The following is a 22,129-nucleotide window of genomic DNA, read 5'->3' as shown; positions in this document are numbered from 1 at the left end:
TTGAACCAGCAGCAAAAGACCCTCAATATACACAGTACACCTGCTCCTGACATCTATTTTATCTCCCTGTACAAAGAGGTACAGTATGTACTTGAAAGGCAGAGTCTATTGGTCTCACTGCTGTTTTTACCCAGAGCCATGGAGAACTGTACGCCTGCTGCACCCATCTCAATGAGGCCACCTGTTCCTGTTTGCAGGTGGTCTGAACGAGTGAGCTGCCACTGTGTTGGCCCATCAAATAAACAACCACTAAAGTTCACACACACAGCTCTGAAACTGTGCATTGAAGTGGAGCAGGCTGACGTACACACCTGCAGCGTGTCCCACCAGGGCCGCAAGCATCAAGTGGGCCAAATGACTCAAGTTACAGCATGTGTGTGTATGTGTGTGTAGGCAGAAGTATGTTTTCTCAAGAAGGGGGAGGAGTTGGCACAAATTGGACTAAAGGCTCACTAATACATGAAAGACTTTGGACCAGCCAGTTGTAACGCATTATCAGTAATTATATCTGAAGAGTGAGAAAATAACCGCTGCCAGGAAGACTGGTATAACTATTAAGGTCAATTTGATCAGATTTAACACCCAACAAATCAGTATACTTCACTAAAAGTATAGATAAATTCAAAATAATCATAAAACAGCAATGTCTGACATGTTTCAGTGTGTGAGGCATTTACGGAATACATGTCTTGTAAAACACACATTTGTCCCCAGCAGGTAAGTGTTTAGGCCTTAGGAGAAGCGTAGGAGTGCAGCTCAGTTCTTACCCTCCATAATAGAAATGTGCACGGCTCTCCGACGTGTGCGCGGTACACTGGTGAGGCGAGGCCCGTGGGTGATGGATGGACAACTTCTGCTGGGCACCAGGCCAGCCCTGCGGAGAACAACAAAGATACAGATGCAGTAATGTAACTGCAGAGAGATCACTACAAGTGGAGGTAAGTCATACTGTAGCGTGTAGGTGTTGGGGATTTAAAGACATCTACAGTAGCTTGGTGCCTAAGAAAATAGAGGAAAACAAAACAAAAATCTGATTGAGGACATTCTGAGCTTTCGTGAGTTTAAAACTCTACCTGTGTATTTCTGGAGGTTCGCGTTTGATTTTGGCACTCTGCTCCATCACCTCTTTTGCCACTCGTCCACTGTTGTAAAGCACAGAGACGATGCTCAGGATGAGTTTCACATACACACACATACACACACAGACACACATTCACACACAGGTAACAGGGCACACTGGTGTCACCCAATGCCATGAACGCCATCACTGCAGTGGATGAGTACACTGCATGAGCATCATGATTGAATCAACCCGGTGAATTCAGCTTTGTGAAAGTGAATTACTATCATTCAGACAAATGCACACACAGACCTGCAGGCAAATAAATCATAACGATGATCATGGTTTTCCCTTCAACAGTAAACTCAAAATGTAACTGACTGTGACTATAGTACACTAACAGTTTCTAAAAATTACTTTACATCCCTAAAACACAAAAAGGGCCATTTTATCAAAATTAAAATCTATTTTCTCATTTATCTCGAGTAGTTTTGGTTTTGACAGTTCAGGTTTTGAGATATCCATTTTTAACTAGGGCTAATTGTATTACTATATAGGAGTTCCAATGAAAATTAAGCAAGGTTTTTGGATTTATTTATTTTTAAAAGCTGGAAAACAATTCTGCACACCCATGGTTAAAACATTGAACATTGAATTGTATCTACAACATTCTTTTAGCTGGATATCTCAAAATCTGAGCAAATAAAACAAAAACTGTAATACCAGGCAAGAAGATAAGTGAGAATTAAAAAATATATATTATTTATGTGACCTGATCCTTTAATAAAAAAGGACAATGACTTAGCTATACATCAAGGTGATAATGCTTCATGTGATCTCTTTGGTTTTCCCCTCTGTGTCCTCTTGTGAGGTGTCAGTACTATCCTCTGGGCTAAATAACGCTGACGTAACAGCACAGAGGGCCAGGAGGCCACGTCTTCTGGGAACACTTCTATCCACTTCCAGCTGGGGGTGTTCTGCAGTGTCCTCCCCTCCCTGTCATCAGTCATAGTGTCTTGTTGTGTACTCTACCTGAAACGGAAACGACTGCCCTTGAAGAACAGGTTGCTGCTAGACACCGTGCGAACCTGACTTGACTTGTCAAGCCTGAAAAAAGAGAAAGAGAAATGAAGCCTACTGCAGCTGAACAAGAAAAACAGTAAGTACAAACTTAAAATATAAACAATTCCTGACTGACTATTGCAAGAGTATGATCTTACAGTTCAAGCGTGAATATATGAACTTCCTGCTTTCTGGATCCCAGAACAAGCAGAAACTAGGATCAAATCCCCTGCTGTTAAATGATGCATGCCCTCTCCTCGCAGTATAGGCTGTGCATCATCCGCTCCATACAGTATTCAATATGTTTATATTGTCATAGTAAGTGAGACATTAATGTTTCATGTTTCATTTTTGCTTTCAAGGGATTTGTGTGCTTCTCCGAAAGACATCTTTATCACATGTCCTTTTGCCTTTCAGTTCCTCTGACTCCCCTCAGTATGGTTTTAATGAGCGGGAGGCTGATAATCATCAAAAGTCACATCACATTAACTTTAATATGGGTGCTAAGCTCTGCCCTTCCCGTGCCCTCTCTCTCTCTCTCCATATGCTAACCCCGCCTTTGCACCCTTCATCGCCTGAGCCTCAGCTCGACTTATTACAACACCACTCTGAAGCCAGCCAGCTCACTTGTTTTTTTTTTTAAATTACCTTTCCTGAGCTGCAGAGAACAGAGGGGACCTGCACTATTATTCATGGCCCGAGACAGGGGGGCATATCTCAGAGGGGGCACTGAAGTGCTTGCAGTCTCGTGCCAGCGAACACTCATTCAACAAAAGGTCAGGGGCAACTCACACCTCATTTTCCCCGCTCACAAACAACCCGAGGGGATTGGGCTTTTAAGGACAGCAAGGTACCGTGATGGTACACAACCCGACAGCGCTCAAAGATGCAGAGCAGGCAACTAAATCATGACAGTGCAGGAGAATAATAGGAACATTGAAAATAAACAGAAGAAGAGATTTGTTGACTTACTTGTAGAAAGCTTGGTTCTCCACTCCACACTTCCAAAGATGCTTGCAGGCCTCCGGTGTGGGCGCAAAGTATGTCAAGATGATCTTTTGGTCCTGCACATTGAAATAAAGAGTATTTGCAGGAAAATATAACACACTGAGACAGAAAACCACACTCATTATGCAGTGCTGGGTTCCCTCTGCCCCCCAAATGCAACAATACTTAAACTCACCTCATTCTGATTTGCATAAACGTGAAACGTCTTGCCTTCGAATTTCAGTTTGGTCACCTCGTGCCTGTCCAGGAGAGACCGTCACAGATGAAACAAAGCAGAAACAGAAAGCCACAAAGCATCTTTAAATATTCATGACAACCACTTTGAGATCACATAAACAGCCACGGAGCTCTGTGTTTGGCTGACAAAACAAATAACTGATAATATTCCCTGCAGACTGGGAATGGAGAATGAGGGAAACCTGAGCGTGCTGAAGGCAAACAAACAGAGCCAGAATAAATACTGCAAACATAGTAAGTCTGGTTTCATTAGTGTAACAGGGACCTTTTCAGTTACAAGCAGAAAGCTAAAAATAAATGCACTATCTTCTACATATTTTCAATTCATCAGTAAAGCAATAGGCTGAATTCAAATCAGTAGGCGTAAACTGTTGTAATTAGCCATCTGTGCACATACTAACTGCGGGCTCTTCACAGGTAGAGGCAGATGGATTAGCTTTGTTGAGTGTTATTGTACAACCAGCTGTAGTGCACATGCTGTTTAATGCATATTATGCCTGTATGTGTTTGTTTGTCTATCTAACTTCCTGCAAATAGGAGGTGGAGTGCTCTGTCTCTGGCTCACATGAAACAGTTTTGCATGTTTGGCTCACCATTTGAGAAAATGAACCCTCTTGTTTCCCTGAAGCACCACGAAACCAAACGGCGTGAAGGCGAGGAAGGCTGGGTTCCCAGACACATCCTGGAAGAGAACAAATTCAAAGTAGAACTTGAGCACACACATTTCAACAATGATTAAAGAAAATGATACTACATATGTTTTAGCATTTGCTCTATGTCTATGTTTGAATGTTCACTATCTAGAAATAGTACAGCAGTGCTTGAAAAACCTTGCATGGATGTGGATCAACGCCATATGTCTCCAGCATCTGGGCTTTCTGCAGGAAATTTCGCTCTGATGTTTCAGGTATTTGTCCACTGAGGAAGAGCAACAACACACCAAACATCTGTGTCAGTCTTGACAGAGGACACATGAACAAGGCACAAACAAGTCATATAAAACAGTTGGATACATTCATTTAGAGACTGGAAGTAATCAGAGGTAATACAGATTATACATTATTATAAAGACCAGTTAAGGTCAAATTAAATATGTCATGATATATTTAAAAAGCAGTTATTGTGTATCTGGCTTTAACTCTGGTTTAATCAGGGTGTCAAATCAATGTGAATATTCATAGTGAAGTGTTTACTTGGTGGTGAAGCAAGAGGAAACCACTAGTGGGCAGCAGAGGCTAATGATGTTTGTCATTATGCTCCTACAGCTTTAAAAACTGAACTTTGTTAATGTCTATGTGGAATTTTACTGTACATCATTAACACAGAAGCTTATTCACATTAGGAGTGATAAAACACTCATTAGTGCAAATAATAATCAGTTGGATTGCATTGCATGTGACAGTAATAATGATTTCTGGTGTGTGTGTGTGTCCTAGCATTACTATCCTTGTGGGGACCTACATCTGTTTACACAGTCACGTGTGGGGACTCGCCTCCCTTAGGGTTAGGGTAAGGGTTAGGGTTAGGCATGTGTTGGTTATGGTTAAGGTTAGGATAAGTCTCCAGGAAATGCATGTAAGTCAATGTAATGTCCCCTGAAGTGATGTAAACATGGTGTGTGTGTGTGTGTGTGTGTGTGTGTGTGTGTGTGTGTGTGTGTGTGTCTGATCTGTCTGATCACTTTCATTATTTGACTCTTCTACTCTTTCAGTTAAAGCTGGAACTAGGACCCATCACTAATACCTCTAATAAACGCCAGTCAGAGAGTGCTTTTCCCTGCTTTCTGCTCATATAAGCAACACTCTGTCCAATTCACTACAGTAAAAATGGTGCCTCATTACTGCACCTAATGACATAAATGCCACAGATAGCCTGGTGTTTGTTTAGCCGGTATACTATAGGAGCGGGATTGGTATAGTTACGTGAAAACAAGAGAGAAATTGATCGCATGGTTTTATAATCTGGCTCTTACATCAGCTCTGTTTGTGTAGGTCTGCAATCCGGCGCTCCAGCTTCTCCGAGTGTTTAGGAAAGAAATGGAACTTGGAGCTGTAACCTTCAGGATGCTTCCCAGGGTCGTAATTTCCAATCTCAGCTAGATGGAGGATAAGAAAAAGTTAAATGTTTAACACATTCACACACAATCATGGGGAGTTAAAAAGATGACTTCATTTTTCAGCAAGGTGCATCTTTTGGGGGTGAAAATAGATGATTTGTGTTCCTTCGTGCCACACTGCACTCCCTCAGATGACCCTGATGCTGATTCTCTCTGCGAGGAGCTGACCATGCAGCCCATCTTTAATTCATCAGCCCCTCCTCAGAGGACCTGGCTCTCCTTATCCTCAAATGCTGTGTCTTCTGCTAAGCTTCCACCATCATACTTCATGAGTGTTGTGTTTGTTTATGTTTATATGTGAGGCAAAAGATGATAAGATGCCAGATAATGACTTCAAAGACTTCATAAATAATCATGGGCTCTTGTTCATTAAAGACTGTGGAAGTTATGAACTGATTATCATACAAAGCACAGAAAAGCCTTTTACTTTGAGTTTCAGAGTCAATATCAGTATGGGAATCAAATTTAATGAGCGTGAAATGCTTAGTACATGCCTTAAAGCGTAGACAATCTTCCGTGTGCATAAAAAACCCTGCAGGCATTTCCTTTGAAAGCCTTCCTGCTGTACATTCTTCATCACCTAATTCAGCATCTTTCCGTAAAAAAACATATATAAGCTTTGCGAGCAGTAATAATCAGAGGGGTGACCTACAGAGCACGGTAAAGCAGAGGTCGTGAACACAGTGTGGAGCGGAGAGTGGTGCAGGTCACTTCCATCTGTCACCCGCCATTACCTTGAAGTATGTGGGCAGCCAGCATGGCCGCGTCCGAGGTTTTACACAGCAGCCGACCGTGGTAGAGGTCTCTCTTGATTTGCATGAAGACAAGATATCTGCAGAGGAAAGGACAACAGTGGTATGAGATTCTAATGATATTCATAAATACGCCAAACTACTTATACAGTTCTCAGTGAAAAGAAAGGTAAAGACACAGCAGTCTGTTGAGTTCATATTCCCTATGGGAGGATTGAATATTTCTTTTTGATTTAACTGAAATGAGGGTTTTGTTTTGGGGAAAGGAGGATAGGAAGGCCCTGAGGGAGAGGCTGCTACAGTACTGACGCTGCTGTGCTTCTCTTAAAGCGTCCAGCCTAGTTTCTCACCCAACCAATGAGATCCTGAAGCATGCAATTTACTCTGAGGTAACATCTGCAGCATGTTGGTGACGATGACGACTGATTATTAACATTATTATCACGATCACTATTCAAGGAGAACTTATTACATTTCTTATTTTACAAACCCCTGAACCACGAACAGGATCTCGTTTGATTTTCAGAATTAGCCAGCTTGTCTCTATCTAGGCCATTTCCTCAAAGAATAACACTGCTTTCTGTGCAGAGAAACACATTAACAAGATGCTTACACTTCCCACGTTTCTCACTCTGCACGAAACCTTTTAGAGGTTTGACAAATACAATAAATGGGAAATAATTAAACAGCCATTTACTGTAGTGTTAATTGCTGCTGATGAAGGCACTCACAGATATGGCACATTTGCAGAAGTATATTCACCTTTACAGATATAATAGTACACGGTCAGTTTAGAAATCTGAAATTGAAACAGCGGCATCATAAATGTTACGAGTAACATCTGTGCTTTTTTCTACAATGACAAGTCAGAAATATTAATTTCATCATAATAATTTATGGGAAAAGCTGCATTTTTTGGTGTCTATATTATTTATGTGGCATTAACAATCTGTCCAAGATAAATCTCTGCACAGTATGATGAGTGGGAGCACCCACTGAATGAACCTTGTATGTGATTGATTATTTACCCTCTCCCGCCCTCTGCGTTCTGCCCTCTACACACTCTCATCATCATGTATCACCCCGCCACCCCCCCCCCCCCCCCCCTTTTACTTTCGCATCCTTTTTCCTTTTCACTCTGCATCAGCACTCTACATGTGGCGCACATTTCATCTCATTACAGCACAGAGAGAGAGAGAATGGTCACCTCTCCCTTATGTCAGTGATGAATGTATCAGTAAACATGCACACACACACACACACATCGCTACTCAGCATTATCTGGTGGTCTGGAGGCAGTGTAAACTAAGGGCTTTTTACACCCTGTCCGTTTCAGGTTTCTGGTCATTTATCAGGACCTAATTTAGGAAGAATTACCATGGAAAGAAAGTGTTTGCATTTAATGTTCTGCGCATTGTCAGCTACTAGTGAAGTGTTTTACTCTCCTCTCCGCTTCACAACTCCTCTTGAAAACTGTGTTCTGTCTTCTGTGTAATATTTATCATAATGTTTTAGACAGTTAAGTACTCAGGCTTTTTAATTATGAAGGCCCATGAATAGATTTAGAAAGACTCATGTTTTCTCCGCGTAAAACTTTTAGAGCACTATCTGTACTACAGGAACATCTATAAAAAAAACAAGGACGAAGCACAGTGGTTTGTCAAATGATGGCAATGTTTCTTCCTTTTTATCAAACTGGAACGAAGGTAAGCTGGAGCAGAATAAGAGCCCTTTCATCTAAAGTGAAAGCAACAACAGCTGGTCATACCGAGTGATTTCCTCCTTTAGCTCAGCAGGTTCAGGAGGGTAGAACTTGACTCTCAGACACATGGTGAAGGGAGGCTGAGCTGCAGGAAACATAAGCAAAACATTTAGGAAACATACAGAAAACCTATTAAATTAGGTAGGTAAGTTATAAAAACACTCAACAGGAGATCGAAGGAGACAGCAGGACTGTTTAAGATTCAAACACAAGCAGATTCATATTCAATCATCCAGGCGTCCTCTATATAAACGTAAACAGTACTTACATTTAATTTGTTTTGCAATTGATTTCGAACACTCCAGCCAGTGCTGCATTGGAAAGAAAAAAAAAGATGAATGCAAAATAACAAAATACACAAAAAATCCTCTCTCCTCCATCAATCAAAACATTCAGGTGACAATTAAAATATCAGTTGTCATGGTGATCAGCTGTTATTACTGACAGTTTTCTGGGGAATCCTAGTCAGGCCGAATATGATGTTAAAACTGCACTGTTAGAGAAATATGCAATATGCAAAAGCTGCTTTGCACATTAATATTCAGCAGGGTTTCTTTTGAAAATGTGACTGTGGAGGTCTCTTGAGACACAGTTGGAGCAGGAAGGCTCATTAGACAACAGGTTTAGACTTAACACTGAGCTGCTGGTGATGACAGTCTCACACTCTCTGTGTGTCCGCAGCCCGATAAATGTTAGCTTTCTCTCTGGAAGCATATTCTTTCTAAATATTTCTCGTAGGTTGACTTCTTTCCAACCCCACCCACAGCAACAGCCACCAAAATAGTCCTGAGTGATAGCGTCGGAAATGCAGCATCAGCCGGACCTGGCTCTTGTCTGCAGGACTACAACATGTGTGTGAACATGTGAATACTTCATGAATCCAGCAGTGCTACTACATGCCTCACAGCAGGAGAGCCTGATGGAGCTACCGTCCGTCTGAGAGGCGTTGTGAATAAGAGAAGCTGAAGAACACAGCTTTTCACTTTGGCAGTCTCATTCTTCAAAATGAATCAAAGCCAATCCATTTTTAAAAGTATAGCCACACATATGATTTATAGATGGTCACGAAGCAACCCAGTTATGTGGGTATGAAGTCATTTTAAGTACACATATGACCTATTCTAGCTTTAACACATTGGATGCAATGGATAACAAAACAAATTGCAAACGTATGGTTTCAATTAAGAAATGAACTATGTAAATTGTATTATTAACAAGGCACACACACTATAACATTGGATAGTAAAGCCATAATATGTTAGTTAAAGGTGGGGTAGGTAAGTTTGAGAAACCGGCTCGAGATACACTTTTTGTTATATTCCATGGAATGCTCTTAACATCCCGATAGCAATGAATATCTTAAGTGCTTTGACAAAAAATCCATAAAAAAATGTCATCTGTGGAAGCAGTAGTACTGTAAAAAGTACAACCAATCATTTTAGCCTGCCCGGCTAAAATAACTGGATGGCCTACCTGCCTGTCAGCCTTCCATCTGTGCACAAACTTATCTCGTGCCCTCATTGGTCATGTGCGCGTTCGTGTGTGTTGGAGGAGGGGCTCTCTAAGGAAGTGGCAGATTTGTTCCAGTTGTGTATTTTCAAATTCTAGCGCACTCGAGCTGGTTTCTCCGAAATTACCTACCCCACCTTTAAATATAGCCTGAATACAACTGTGTACGATAGAATGGATATGCTTCTCTTTTCTTAATCATTTAAACTGCTTTATAAAAGAATGAAAATATGAATTAGCAAATGCATTTAAGCACGCATACACACACACAAACACACACGCACACTTACCCGCTGCTTGTCTGGATCCACATATCTGATGCCAAAATAGTCTTTCTCCAGCAAGTTGAGATGGTGGCAGATGATGTCAAACAGATACGATCCCTTTGCATCCCGCTGTAATAGAAGAGGAGAAAAACAAAAATCAGCAAGTATACCCACAACAACAAATCAAAAACATATGTGTCCAAAACAGATACAACAAAATTAAATGTACTATCTATGAGAAATCATTCCTGCCAGCAGACGGTACTTCAGATGTATTTAAAACCCTGCCAGAGATATCTCAGATTCATCCAATATTAATACACAGGCAGAGCTATCCGAAGTGTCTGGAATAAACCCCTCCACAGCTAAAAGAGGAGCTCACAGAGAGGATGGATTAAATATGCTGAAATCTCAATGAGATTTTGCTAATACTCTGCATTCCCTTTCGAGAAACCCTAGGGTTTAATGCAGCACAGAAAAGCCTGGACATCCTTCAAAAGTGTCCAGTAATGATCTGATACCCTATTCCTGCTTGCAACAATGTAACTGCATCACAACACCAACATATTTGCATCAGATTATTGTGTAGAGATCCAAAAGTAGCACTTCAAGTTCAAACTGTTCACTGCTAAGACACTCCTCTAAAAAGATGGCTGGATAAAAACAAGTCAAATGCTGCAACACAAATCAATGCTGATATAATTGGGATGAGCACATTAAGAGTGATGATTATAACGTGGCGCTTCCCTGCAGAGAGTCAGGTAGAGTAAGTGACAGCTCTGCGACTAATCAGAAGCTGCAGCGGTGTCACACAGTTCAAATCAGTGTCAGTCACTGTCAGGGGCTAGAATCAAGTCTGAATGTTAAAGACAATGAAACATGACAACCTCTCAAACTATAACATCATATCTGAAGCAACTCACTATGCAAAACTGACATTTTAAGCAAATGTATATATAAGACTGGATATCATTACCTCAAAATAGCCTATATAGCCCATGTCAAATTATGCTGTTTTGTGGCAATACATAATTGCATCTTTCCAGTGAATCAAAGGGGTTAGACAGAAGGTGGTTGTGATTAATCAGTATCATGAAGAAAGGAAAACTTTAACTTTTCAGGACTTTTACTTTTCACCTGTCTATGTGTTTGGCTGTGTTTGGCTGGTGAACATAGTAGAGCATTTGGTGGAGACCAAAACAGAGCTAAAATACACGACTGCAAATGATAATGTCACTCTGCTCAAGGTTCAAGGTTCAAGGTTCAAGGTTCTTTATTGTCAAACTAACATAGCTACAGAGTAATTATGTCGTTGAAAATCTTAGGTCACAGGCTTCTCCAACAATGCAACATAATAATACAGATAGTAAAAGTAATACAAAAAGAAAAATAGTTCTAAAATAAAGTGAGAGAGAAAAAAAGTGGAATAGTGCAGTACGAGTCTATATACAAGTTATTGGAATGATATATTAGATAGTAGATATATATTACTAAGTAGCAGATGAATGTTATGAAATTGTTTCAGCAGTTCAATTGTTTAACAGTCTCACTGCCTGCGGGAAGAAACTGTTTCCGAATCTTTTTGTTTTTGCCAGGATGCTGCGGTAACGTCTGCCAGACGGCAACAGAAAGAACAGTTTGTGGCTGGGGTGATGGGGGTCTTTGATAATCCGTAGGGATTTCTTCCTGAGCCGCTGGGAGTAAAGGTCCTCCATGGATGGCAGCTCCGTCCTGGTGATGTGCTGTGCAGTTTTCACCATCCCTCTGTAAAGCCTTACGATTGAGGTCGGTGCAGCTGCCGTACCAGGCCGTCATGCTGCCAGTCAGGATGCTCTCTATGGTGCACCTGTAGAAGTTGCAGAGTATCCTGGAGTCCATGTTGAACCTCCTCAGCCTGCGGAGGAAGAAGAGCCGCTGTCGAGCTTTCTTGGTGATGGTGGTGGCGTGAAGAGTCCATGTCAGGTCCTCAGTGATGTGGACCCCAAGGAACCTGAAGCTGCTGACTCTCTCCACCGCAGTCCCATTGATGGCGTGGGGGCGTGTCCCTCTCCCTGCTGCTTCCTGTAGTCCACAATCAGCTCCTTGGTTTTGCTGATGTTGAGATGGAGGTTGTTATCCTGGCACCAAGATATCAGTTTTCCGACCTCCTCTCTGTACGCCGTCTCGTCGCCGTCTGTGATCTGGCCGATGACGGTCGTGTCGTCAGCAAACTTCACGATGGTGTTGGAGCTGTGTGTGGCCACGCAGTCGTGGGTGAACAGGGAGTAGAGGAGAGGGCTGAGCACGCAGCCTTGAGGGGCACTGGTGTTGCTGTAACTAGATACCGGTTTTAGATTCAGAAGGTGTTAATATGTCACTGTTGTGTACAAAGGTTGTTGCCTTACCTTTAATGTGGCAAACCTCAATTGCTATTCAATAAATAAATAAGCATTTTCAAATTGACAAATGTTTGATAAGATTAATAATAATTGTACAGATTCTTTGATCAGATATTTTCTAATCTTAATTTGGAATATTGGTTCATTTTAACAGTACTTCTAGATTTATCATACAGCCGTTAGTGTTTCATGGTTTTCTAGATAAGCATGTTGAAGTTATTATTGCTTGAACCAAGGCATTAGCATTTGAAAATCATACCGAGTCCTTTTCACAGAATAAATCACGTGTGAACTAATGTCAAGGACACTCAAGTCTCCGCCTCCATTACGGCTCATGAGGAGGTCAGCTAAGGTCAGCAGGCCTGTTCACATCTCTCTCCTCCTTCCACTCTCTCTCTCTGCTCGTTCGCCCTGTGATGGCGAGTAGAAGTGTCACTGGCAGCACTCTCCTCCATGTCATTACTCATGCTGCAGATAAAAGGCACTTCATTACGACAAAGGCCTGTCGATGCTGGGCTTGTAGCTGAACCGCTGTGACTCTGTGTCCAAATGCGGATAGGATCTCCGCTACTGGAGGTAACTGACCTTTCTGTAGCGAGACCGAGGAGCTCCATGGGTGCTCGCTGCTGTCACTTCAAGATTATTCCCTCTTTGTTATATTAAAAACCGTTATGACATGCCTACTAATTTACAGTGCCTTGATAAAATGAAAAAGGACTATTCTATTAGATAGTACAGAAGATTGACAGGCTTTAAAACATGGATTGGTGTGCTCAAAACACAGTAACATATGTAAATGCATTTTTAAGAATCACACACACATGCATAAACACAAAAATGCATGGTGAATTTTGCAAACTAGTATTTTCTCAAAGTTGTTATATAATCCTCTTATTTAAATGCTCTTAAGTAGCCAGGTTTCAACGGTTTCAATAAGCTTTTCAAAGTAATCAGATTACACAAAACCTGCGAAAAACAGTCTTTGAAATCAGGGTAGAAGATTATACACAATTTTACAGCTAGATTTATTTTGGTTAAAGGTGATTTTAAGTATACAAGTCAAGATATACATGTACAACAATCTACCTAATCTAAATATATTCAGGTTATATGCCCTTAAATTACAAAAATGATGCAAGAAAAGCTAAATATATCTTAGTTTTACGCTAATGTAAAGCATACTTTCTCCTTTGGGTTTATCATTGGGCTAAAAGCTAGAGGGAGCAACAAAGGCAACCACAATTTAAAAACGGTCCTGCATGCAGAGGACACACTGAATCAGGAAAGACATCTGCTCTATTGTTGCACGGAGAGAGCAAGTTTGTTAGTATTCAACAGCACTCCCACCAACAACCCCCCATCCCTGTCTCCCCCTTTTTCTTGTTCCCCAGTGCCCCCTACCTCTTCTCTGCCCCACCCTGAACACAGCTGTATTATTCCCCAGCTGGTCCCACTAATTAAAGACTGAGGTGATTGTGAGAGAGAAAGGATGTCCTGAAATGTCTAATTAACACTAATGAACCTTTTCCGCGCCTAGATTGGCATCTTAATATAGCTCTACAGGAGCCCCGACAGATTTACACAAGTGTTTATTGGTTTGACCTGAGTTTTTAAACAACCGTGTGGGACCCTGTTAACAACATCCATTCCTGCTGTGTTGTATTTGTTGAATCAATAACACCGAAACATCTGTCACCTCAAGATTTTTGTGACAAATTATGAGAAGAGACACATTTTTGTGAATGTTAAAGAGGATGCATTTGTTCACTAAGTAATCACCTGTCACCAATAAATAATAAATACATCTGAAATGCACTTGCCAAATAATGTGTTGCTTGGTGTTGAAAAACAGAGGATAAAAGGTTATCAACGATAGTGACATGAGAATTAAAAAGGATTTTCTGACACGCCTCTGACTGAAAACAACACGGTGGTTCTCTTACTTCCTCAATGGCCCCCAGTGTACAATGGGCACTTTCCTTTCAGATTAATCATTAAAATGGTCTCCATGTCAACGCAGGAGCGTAGACCATTAATAAAATATTGTATCACTTTATAGTGAGAGGAGTGGAAACATAATGCCATCGACTGAGTGGGACTTTGTGTGTGAAGTGTAAGGCTAAAGGTACACAGAACCCTGAGGGGATTGATTTGGTTTTATAAGCGGATTACGTTTTTTTTCTCCCTGCAGACTGAGTGGTTGCGCTGGTGTTGGAGCGTTTCAGAGTCCTACCGAGCTGCTTGGAGTCATGACCCTGCCGCTTCAGCTGGGACTGGGAGCCCCATAAGGCCAACCTGCAAACTCTTACAGTTAACATGAAGCTCTCTTTGCTGTACAACCAAATGTGTTTCAATAAACTGAAATGCCTGTGTTATGGTTCAATCCAGTATTGGAGGATTTTGGAGTTACGACAAAGTTTAAATAGAGCAAATTATTCGGTCTACGCATTTACAACAATTTTAGTTGTGAGTCATGTACATTATTATGCTATTCTCAATACAGAGAGGCAGGTTGTTGTAGCATTTAAATAAAAATGCCCATCAGTGATCTGAATAAATTTTCAGAAGTCCAATCGGTGAAAATAAAATAACTGATGTCCCCTCATAAAATAAGTTTGAAGCTGATAGGAGCAGGGGGAAAAATAATTGTCTACAAAAATCAATGGAGAAAGACCTACTACAATGTCACAGAAATGAAACACGAAGCAGGTTTTTTGATAAACAAATTAAAAGGCATGCTGCTTTGTTATACCAAATTTAAAGAGCTATAATCTTTGTGGAAAAAACATTAAAATTAAGATCAGCGCGTCAAGACACAAAACAGTCACAAGTTCTTTTTTAAATTTCCCAATCTGATAATAAATGCCAAGTAATCTGTTGTAAAACACAACTGTAAAATCACACATGAGAGGACCATAATAAACTGCATTTATGGGGTTACTTTTCAAACTGTCAACACAATACTGCAAATACACTTCTCAGGATAATGCCAGTGGCTAATGGGGTGGAAACATGAAATAAAAGAGTTCTGCATATTAAAGGTGGGGTAGGTAAGTTTGAGAAACCGGCTCGAGATACACTTTTTGTTATATTCCATTGAATGCTCTTAACATCCCGATAGCAATGAATATCTTAAGTGCTTTGACAAAAAATCCATAACAACATTTCATCTGTGGAAGCCGTAGTACTGTAAAAAGCACGACCAATCATTTTAGCCGGCCCTGCTAAAATAACTGGATGGCCTACCTGCCTGTCAGCCTTCCATCTGTGCACAAACTTATCTCGTGCCCTCATTGGTCATGTGTACGTTCGTGTGTGTTGGAGGAGGGGCTCTGTAAGGAAGTGGCAGATTTTTTCCGGCTGTGTATTTTCAAATTCTAGCGCACTCGAGCTGGTTTCTCCTAAATTACCTACCCCACCTTTAACTATAAAACTCTAAAAACATTTTCTTCCATTAAAGGGCCCATGTCATGGCCATTTCCACTGATCATAATTACATTGTTGAGGTATACTAAAATAGATTTATACTGTGCAATTTTCCAAACTCACATTGGTTTCGCATACAGCATCCCTGTCAAGCATGTGTATTCAGCAGTATTCACTTTCTCCACTAAACGACTCGTTGGAGCTCTTGCCCCCCCCCTCCCTGTGAGCCTAGTGTGCTCCGATTGGTCAGCTCGGCCACTCGTTCTGATTAGTCAACCACCAGAGAGGCTGCGCCCATGTCAGTGCTTTTCCCGGCTGCTCTCAGCGTAACATCAGTCTTATCATGGCGTCGGTACAGCGGTATATTTTATATACATATATATTTTTAACTGTTGTTATAGAAGAGTGTGACGGCCCCAGGGCCTTTGTCTTACGATGGGGTGGAGCTGAAGAAGCTAATCAGCACGATCACGGACACCTCCGGACACTACGGCCCCAGTCTCTCTCCAAAGCGGCTGCAGGAAGACTAACTCTGCGATCCTCTCAACCACCTATCTTTGCATTTACCACAATAAATGTGCCGTGGTTTTGTAAACTCGTGTATGTCTCCTTGTCTTTCCGTTGTGGCCTACGAGCCGCTCATAACAAAGAGTAAGTTATTTTTACCCGTTATAAACTACTACTGTTTGATGAGAAATCAAATCATGGTTTGCTATATATGAATTCAGGGAAGAAAGGATAGGCCTACTAAGTATTTCCATTAAACTTTATTTTTAGAAATGTACAAAATGAACATAAATATACATATATACACGGTATATCATCCATTCCTCCTCCTCTTGCCTGCGCACAGCCGGTGCGGTGCGGTGCCTTTTAGCACGACGCCTCAGTAGTAGTAGAATCCCTTCCCCGTCATGGATTGTCCGCCAGGATCTGGCTGGACGAAATCAAATGCAAATCACAAAATATTAGAGAAACTTAGTTGTTTTAGATTCGTTAGTAGTAGTTGTGTAATGAACAGCTTGCCTGCTAATATGCTAACCTAGCTTTGTTTACCTTGGTAGCTAACACGATATGAACGTTAGCTTGGAGGAAAGGCAACTATAATGCAGTGTAATAAAACTACTATGAACAAAAGCTAGTGGTTCATATTAGGCTAGCAATAACGTGTTTATAATTGCAATCGTATACGGGTATTCTGCTACCATACAATGTAACTTGCATGAATACATTGTTTTGCGCTAGCATACAGCTAGCCTCGTTAGCTACATGCAGTATATGTACGGTCACAATGTACGGTAAACCGGAGTATACTGTATGAGTATTCCGTGTGTGTGACTGCAGACATTCTCCTGCCATGACAAACATGTAAGGCCATCTGCTGACATTGTAGTTGATATATTTAAACGCTAGCAACGTAGCATCACAAAAATGTTTTTCTGACCAAAACTAGCTCAAGCTCCGTGTGTTAGATCGCTACGCCAGCTATAATGTAATTACGTTTCGCGACTGACCGGCAAATCACCCGCAGTATACTGTCAATAGGTATTTTGTGTGTGAATGCAGACATTCTCCTGCTATGAGATACATGTATGCAAGGCCATCTGCTGATATTAGAGTTGATATATGGAAACTCTAGCAACTTAGTTAGCACAGTTAGCACTGTGTCAATGGCTTAGCAGTCCAACACAGTTTACACATTTAAACAGTCTTGTTTGATAAATACACAAATAACAATGCAAACTTACAGGTTGTATACCCAGATCTTCCCCTGCTCCAAACGGTCCAAACAAGCTGTGCATATCCGGCCTCAAACTGGGCAATGTTTTTGGAAGCTTTCGTCTGTGAAATGCCGGTTCATCGAACCTCTGGAGGAGGAACACGCCGCTGCTGGTGTGGCCATAGCTCTTCGGGATTGGTCCATTTCGTTCCGGGTACCGCATGACATCAGGCGGTACCCGGAACTAAATGGAAGACTCAAATGGGCAGTGACGTATCTCCAACGAGGCGTTTTGGGGAGGTATTTTCTGTGTTAGAGTTTTACTCGCTACAGGGTGTACTTTGAGGGTTTTGACTCTGCACACCGTTTACATGCATAAAAACCTTCATAACACACAAGGGGACGGGTAATAACCGGAAAAGCATGACATGGGAGCTTTAAGTTAAATCAGCCAGCAATTAAGTAATTAGCTGAGTATGACAATATAAGATTTCTGATACAAAAAACATTATTAAACAGCATCAACCTCACAGCAATCCACTGGACAGAGTAACATATGATAACATATGATACATTTACTGCACCCAGAGGTATCTAAAACAAATGGTGAGGCCAAATATTTCATAAAAGGCAATTAGGCATAATGGCTAAAGCGGAACCAATCGATCTGCACATGGACGGACATTTGCCGTCATTGTAGTAGCTCAATGGCAGCTTTTAAATAGTATTATTAACTTATATGTAACCCTGGGCGGTGGAAGGAGACACAGAATATAATGGAAAGTGACACAATATCTTAAGAGTGATTAAGACACCGCAATGTCAAAGTGAGGCCTCGAGGAACTACACAGCATGACGTGCAAAGACGAAGCATTTGAAGACTGAGCAAATATTGACCCTAAAAAGAGCAAGCAAATGTACGTAGAATATACACAATATTTTTTAAAAGATCTAAAAAGGAAGAGGACTGGTTTAATAGTAAAGAAATATAATGTGAGGCAGTTGAATTAAGTTTTAGTAAAAGATGATCTTGTGAGCCAGAGAAACAATTTGCACACTCTCACAATTTGAAGATGGGCCATATTAACAAAGTAGGAAAGTGCAAGAAGTTAGCCCAGAAATGTGAGGAAATAAGAAAAAAAGGAAAGCAAAAGATAGCTGTGGATACAGGCGACATGGATAATTGCTTTTAAAGCTTCTCAAGAAGATCTGAATATGTGAAAATGTGAGTTGGCATTTCTAATTAAAGAGGACTTCGTGAGAGGGACTGAGCTAAATGCCGAGACGGCTCAAATTGTTTTTTTTCATAATTGAGATGTTTAGTTGTAGCCATGCTATGTCGTGGCAGGGCCTTTTAATAAATCAACACCATTATGACCAATGTTATTGTTCGTCAACACAAACATTAGCTGAGAAGAGTTGATTCAAAGAACTGAGCTCTACATTGTTTGGCAGGAACACTTTTGGAGGGAGCTTCATTAGTTACGTTATGTGATAATAGGATTTAAACCACAATACTACTACAAACCTGGCAGTGTTCGCTAAAGCTTTAGGCTATGGGATGTTTGGTAAAAAAGTCAAATTAAGACTGATAATTAACTGTGTGATGAAGTCAGTTAAGGAAACACATGCTGTTCAACAAGATTAGTAACATTAGTCAAGACAGCAGTGTGTCTCTTAGCTTGGGGGATTTAAAACGGATTGCAACTCAAACATAACTTGTAATGGATGAACACATTCACCTTATGCATCATTCAAATGCATTATGCTACCTTACATTACATGTTACTTGTTAGACGCTTTTATCCAAAGCGACTTACATACTCAATACTGTGGGCAATCCCCACAGGAGCAATGGGGTGAAGTGTCTTGCCCAGGGACACAACGACATGCTGACTGCAGTGGGGTTTGAACCTGTGACCCCCTGATTCCGAACACCTACGGACAACCCACTACGCCACACGCCTCCGCTAAGATTTGGAAGTACATTGGATTTTTACCTGATGTAGGCACTTAACGAAAAGTGAAGGGATCACCAATCTAATTGCAATTCATCCTCTGGGTTGCATTACTATTTGTATAACATTGCATGGCAATCCATCCAGCATTTGTTGAGTTAGGGTTAGGGTTAGGGCGCTGAGTGGTGGATCGATGAACAGATTGACATTCAGTTTATAGAGGAGAACAACATCCTGTAAAGTCAATACAGGTTTGAACAAGGCTGGTTGAACACAGTGTTAGCTGCATTTACCATACCATACAGTGTCATTACTTTAAAGTGAAGCGCAATCAGAAGGGCATTCACTGTTAATAGTTAGCCATTGCAAACCGCTATCTACATACAGTAGATTACTACTGAGATACAAGCTGAATGTAGAATCAGCACCTGCAAAAAGTGACTTTGATGAGGAGTTGTTTGTGAAGTGTGCCTTAATGATACTGCACCTTCCTGCTCGAGTGAGGAACTAAATACGTTTCTCAAAGAGGATTTCTGAGTCATTAGTCCTTCAGCCCACAGTGATGGATTTCTCTGCCTGCCTGGCTCTAATAGCTTTTCTGTGGCATCTCGTAACTGCACATACAGCTGAGCATTGGGGCAGCAACTGCATCCAAACATTTCCTGTACTGTATAACCCTGCAGAGCTAGGCTTTACATCTAAAAGCAAGGATAACACAATAACGTATACAGACATTAGATTGGTCTTTTGTTGGCCAGCTAAATATGTTTTAAAATGCATTTTTACTAAACATATCCCTAGTTACTATACATTTTAGTGAGCTTGGAGTTGTTCCCCCCTCTGTACAACAGTTAGGTTTTCTTACTAAAAAGTGTGACAAATACCCCCCAAAACAGAATGAGCAGCACAATTGGTGTCATGCTTGGGATTAGCATATAAACAATGCTTAATTCTTTGGGCATTTGCACAGCTTTGGTGGTGACGCGCCAGTTTAGTCAGTGTCGCTAATCCAGACTGTATCAGCCCCTCAGACCTGACATTTATTCTCATGCAACATTAACCTCAACATGAGATGATTACTGTTTTACGTCTTGCAGTGTAACCATAACCCCACCGGGGTTTAGACCTCGACATGACGAGAAATGCACGTTTGAGTTGTTGTCAGAGACCCATTCACACCCATTCACACGTTATCAGTGCTATAGCCAAAAGCACTGCACTATTAGATTCCTTGACAGCTGTTAAAGCCTTTTAGCCTTCAGTGTTTTTTCATCCTTCATTATTGACATTTAAGAACATTAGACCCTAACAGAAACTACACGGGTTCCTTTTTCAAAGCTGTAGTACATGATTTTCTCATCGCTCTCAGGCTATAACTTCCAGTAAGTATTATTCTTTAAACAATGGGCCGAAAAGTTCACTAAGTTCCAGTCTCATCCTCTTTCCCAAAACCCCTAAACCCTGTCAGGAAAAGGCAGCCTGAGCTTACCCAGCAGTCTTCACTACTGGCTCTTTCTCTCCAGACTGCCATGTCTAAAATATGCCTGGCCTGCCATTGGGCTTCATTGTTCCACTATCATGATACCTTCTGTCTAGCACCAATCAGCTATACTGTGCTGATAATGAGAAACCTCTTTCTTTGAGAGCACACATTCACTGGTTTCCTCTCACAATCCCCTTCCTGACTGTACACTGATTGCCTTTTTGTGTCAGAGCATGTCACCTGCACATTTAGTTATTTAACTATCCATTGTCCACACTTTTTTTTCTTCTGCTACTTAAAGGTCCCATGTCATGCTTTTCCGGTTATTACCCGTCCCCTTGTGAGTTATGTAGCTTTTTCTGCATGTAAACGGTCTGCAAAGTCACAAACCCTCAAAGTACACCCTGTAGCGAGTAAAACTCTAACACAGAAAAGACCTGTCTATGCTGCCCCAGAACGCCTCGTTGGAGATTTTTCTTTTTCCATTTTTGTCTTCCTGACAATGGTGACGTAACCATGCCCAGGTCCAAATGGAACAATCCGTGGAGCTCCTCACACACACACTCACTTAGCCTTATATTTTCTCAGCTGCGGCTCCGCGGATTTCTCAGCCTGAACTCAGCCTGAGACAGCGATACACCGCGAAACTCAGCCTGAACTCAGCCTGAGCACACACACAAACTCACAGCCAGGCTACGAGTGTGTGCTCAGGCTGAGTTCAGGTGAGTTTCGCGGTGTCTCGCTGTCTCGCAGACCCCACGCAGCAACCAGGAAACAACCCCAGTAATCCAGCTCACACTGTCTGCAGCAGTGAGCCCTGCAACGTCCCGCCAACACGGCCCCCAGACACCACACAGCATTCTCATCTGTTTGTCATTACTGGTGTCATTTTCTGGTTGCCAACGCCATTGTAACACAAAATCACTGATGTTCCGCTGTAACGGTGGTAGACTCATCAGAACAGAGTGGGCGAGGTGACCAATCAGAGCACACTGGGCTCACAGGGAGGGGGGGGCAGGAGCTCCAACAAGCCGTTCAGGACAGAGAGTGAATACACATACTATACAGAGATGCTGTATGAGAAACCCAATGTGATTTTGGAACATTGAACAATGTAAATCTATTCTAGTATACCTCAACAATGGAATTATGATCAGTAGAAATGGCCATGTCATGGGACCTTTAAAGGATTTGTTGACACAAACATAAAAGCTGGTTAAATCTTTGTGTGTCACCTTAAATAAACTACTGCTGTCCGTTCTTAAAGGTCCCATGTCATGCTTTTCCGGTTATTACCCATCCCCTTGTGTGTTATGAAGGTTTTTATGCATGTAAACGGTCTGCAGAGTCAAAAACCCTCAAAATACACCCTGTAGCGAGTAAAACTCTAAC

The 22,129-nt window shown here is 41.4% G+C and overlaps 1 protein-coding gene across 1 annotated transcript in view; it reads right to left on the bottom strand.

Annotated features, from left to right (window-relative positions):
- The window catches only part of LOC117491362 (FERM domain-containing protein 5), a 59,538-nt gene that overhangs the window by 8,087 nt on the left and 29,322 nt on the right, over positions 1 to 22,129 (bottom strand). The window contains 13 exon segments of the mRNA XM_034141292.1: positions 768 to 874; positions 1,074 to 1,142; positions 2,093 to 2,167; positions 3,095 to 3,186; positions 3,306 to 3,369; positions 3,961 to 4,049; positions 4,198 to 4,285; positions 5,340 to 5,352; positions 5,355 to 5,462; positions 6,218 to 6,315; positions 8,004 to 8,082; positions 8,266 to 8,308; positions 9,797 to 9,901. Coding sequence (XP_033997183.1) covers positions 768 to 874; positions 1,074 to 1,142; positions 2,093 to 2,167; positions 3,095 to 3,186; positions 3,306 to 3,369; positions 3,961 to 4,049; positions 4,198 to 4,285; positions 5,340 to 5,352; positions 5,355 to 5,462; positions 6,218 to 6,315; positions 8,004 to 8,082; positions 8,266 to 8,308; positions 9,797 to 9,901 — 1,030 coding nt within the window.

The sequence above is a fragment of the Trematomus bernacchii genome, unplaced genomic scaffold (genome assembly GCF_902827165.1).
Source record: "Trematomus bernacchii unplaced genomic scaffold, fTreBer1.1, whole genome shotgun sequence".
NCBI classification, from domain to species: Eukaryota; Metazoa; Chordata; class Actinopteri; order Perciformes; family Nototheniidae; genus Trematomus; species Trematomus bernacchii.
The sequence above is the reverse complement of the archived record's forward strand: the minus strand, read 5'-3'. Positions and strand labels throughout refer to the sequence as shown.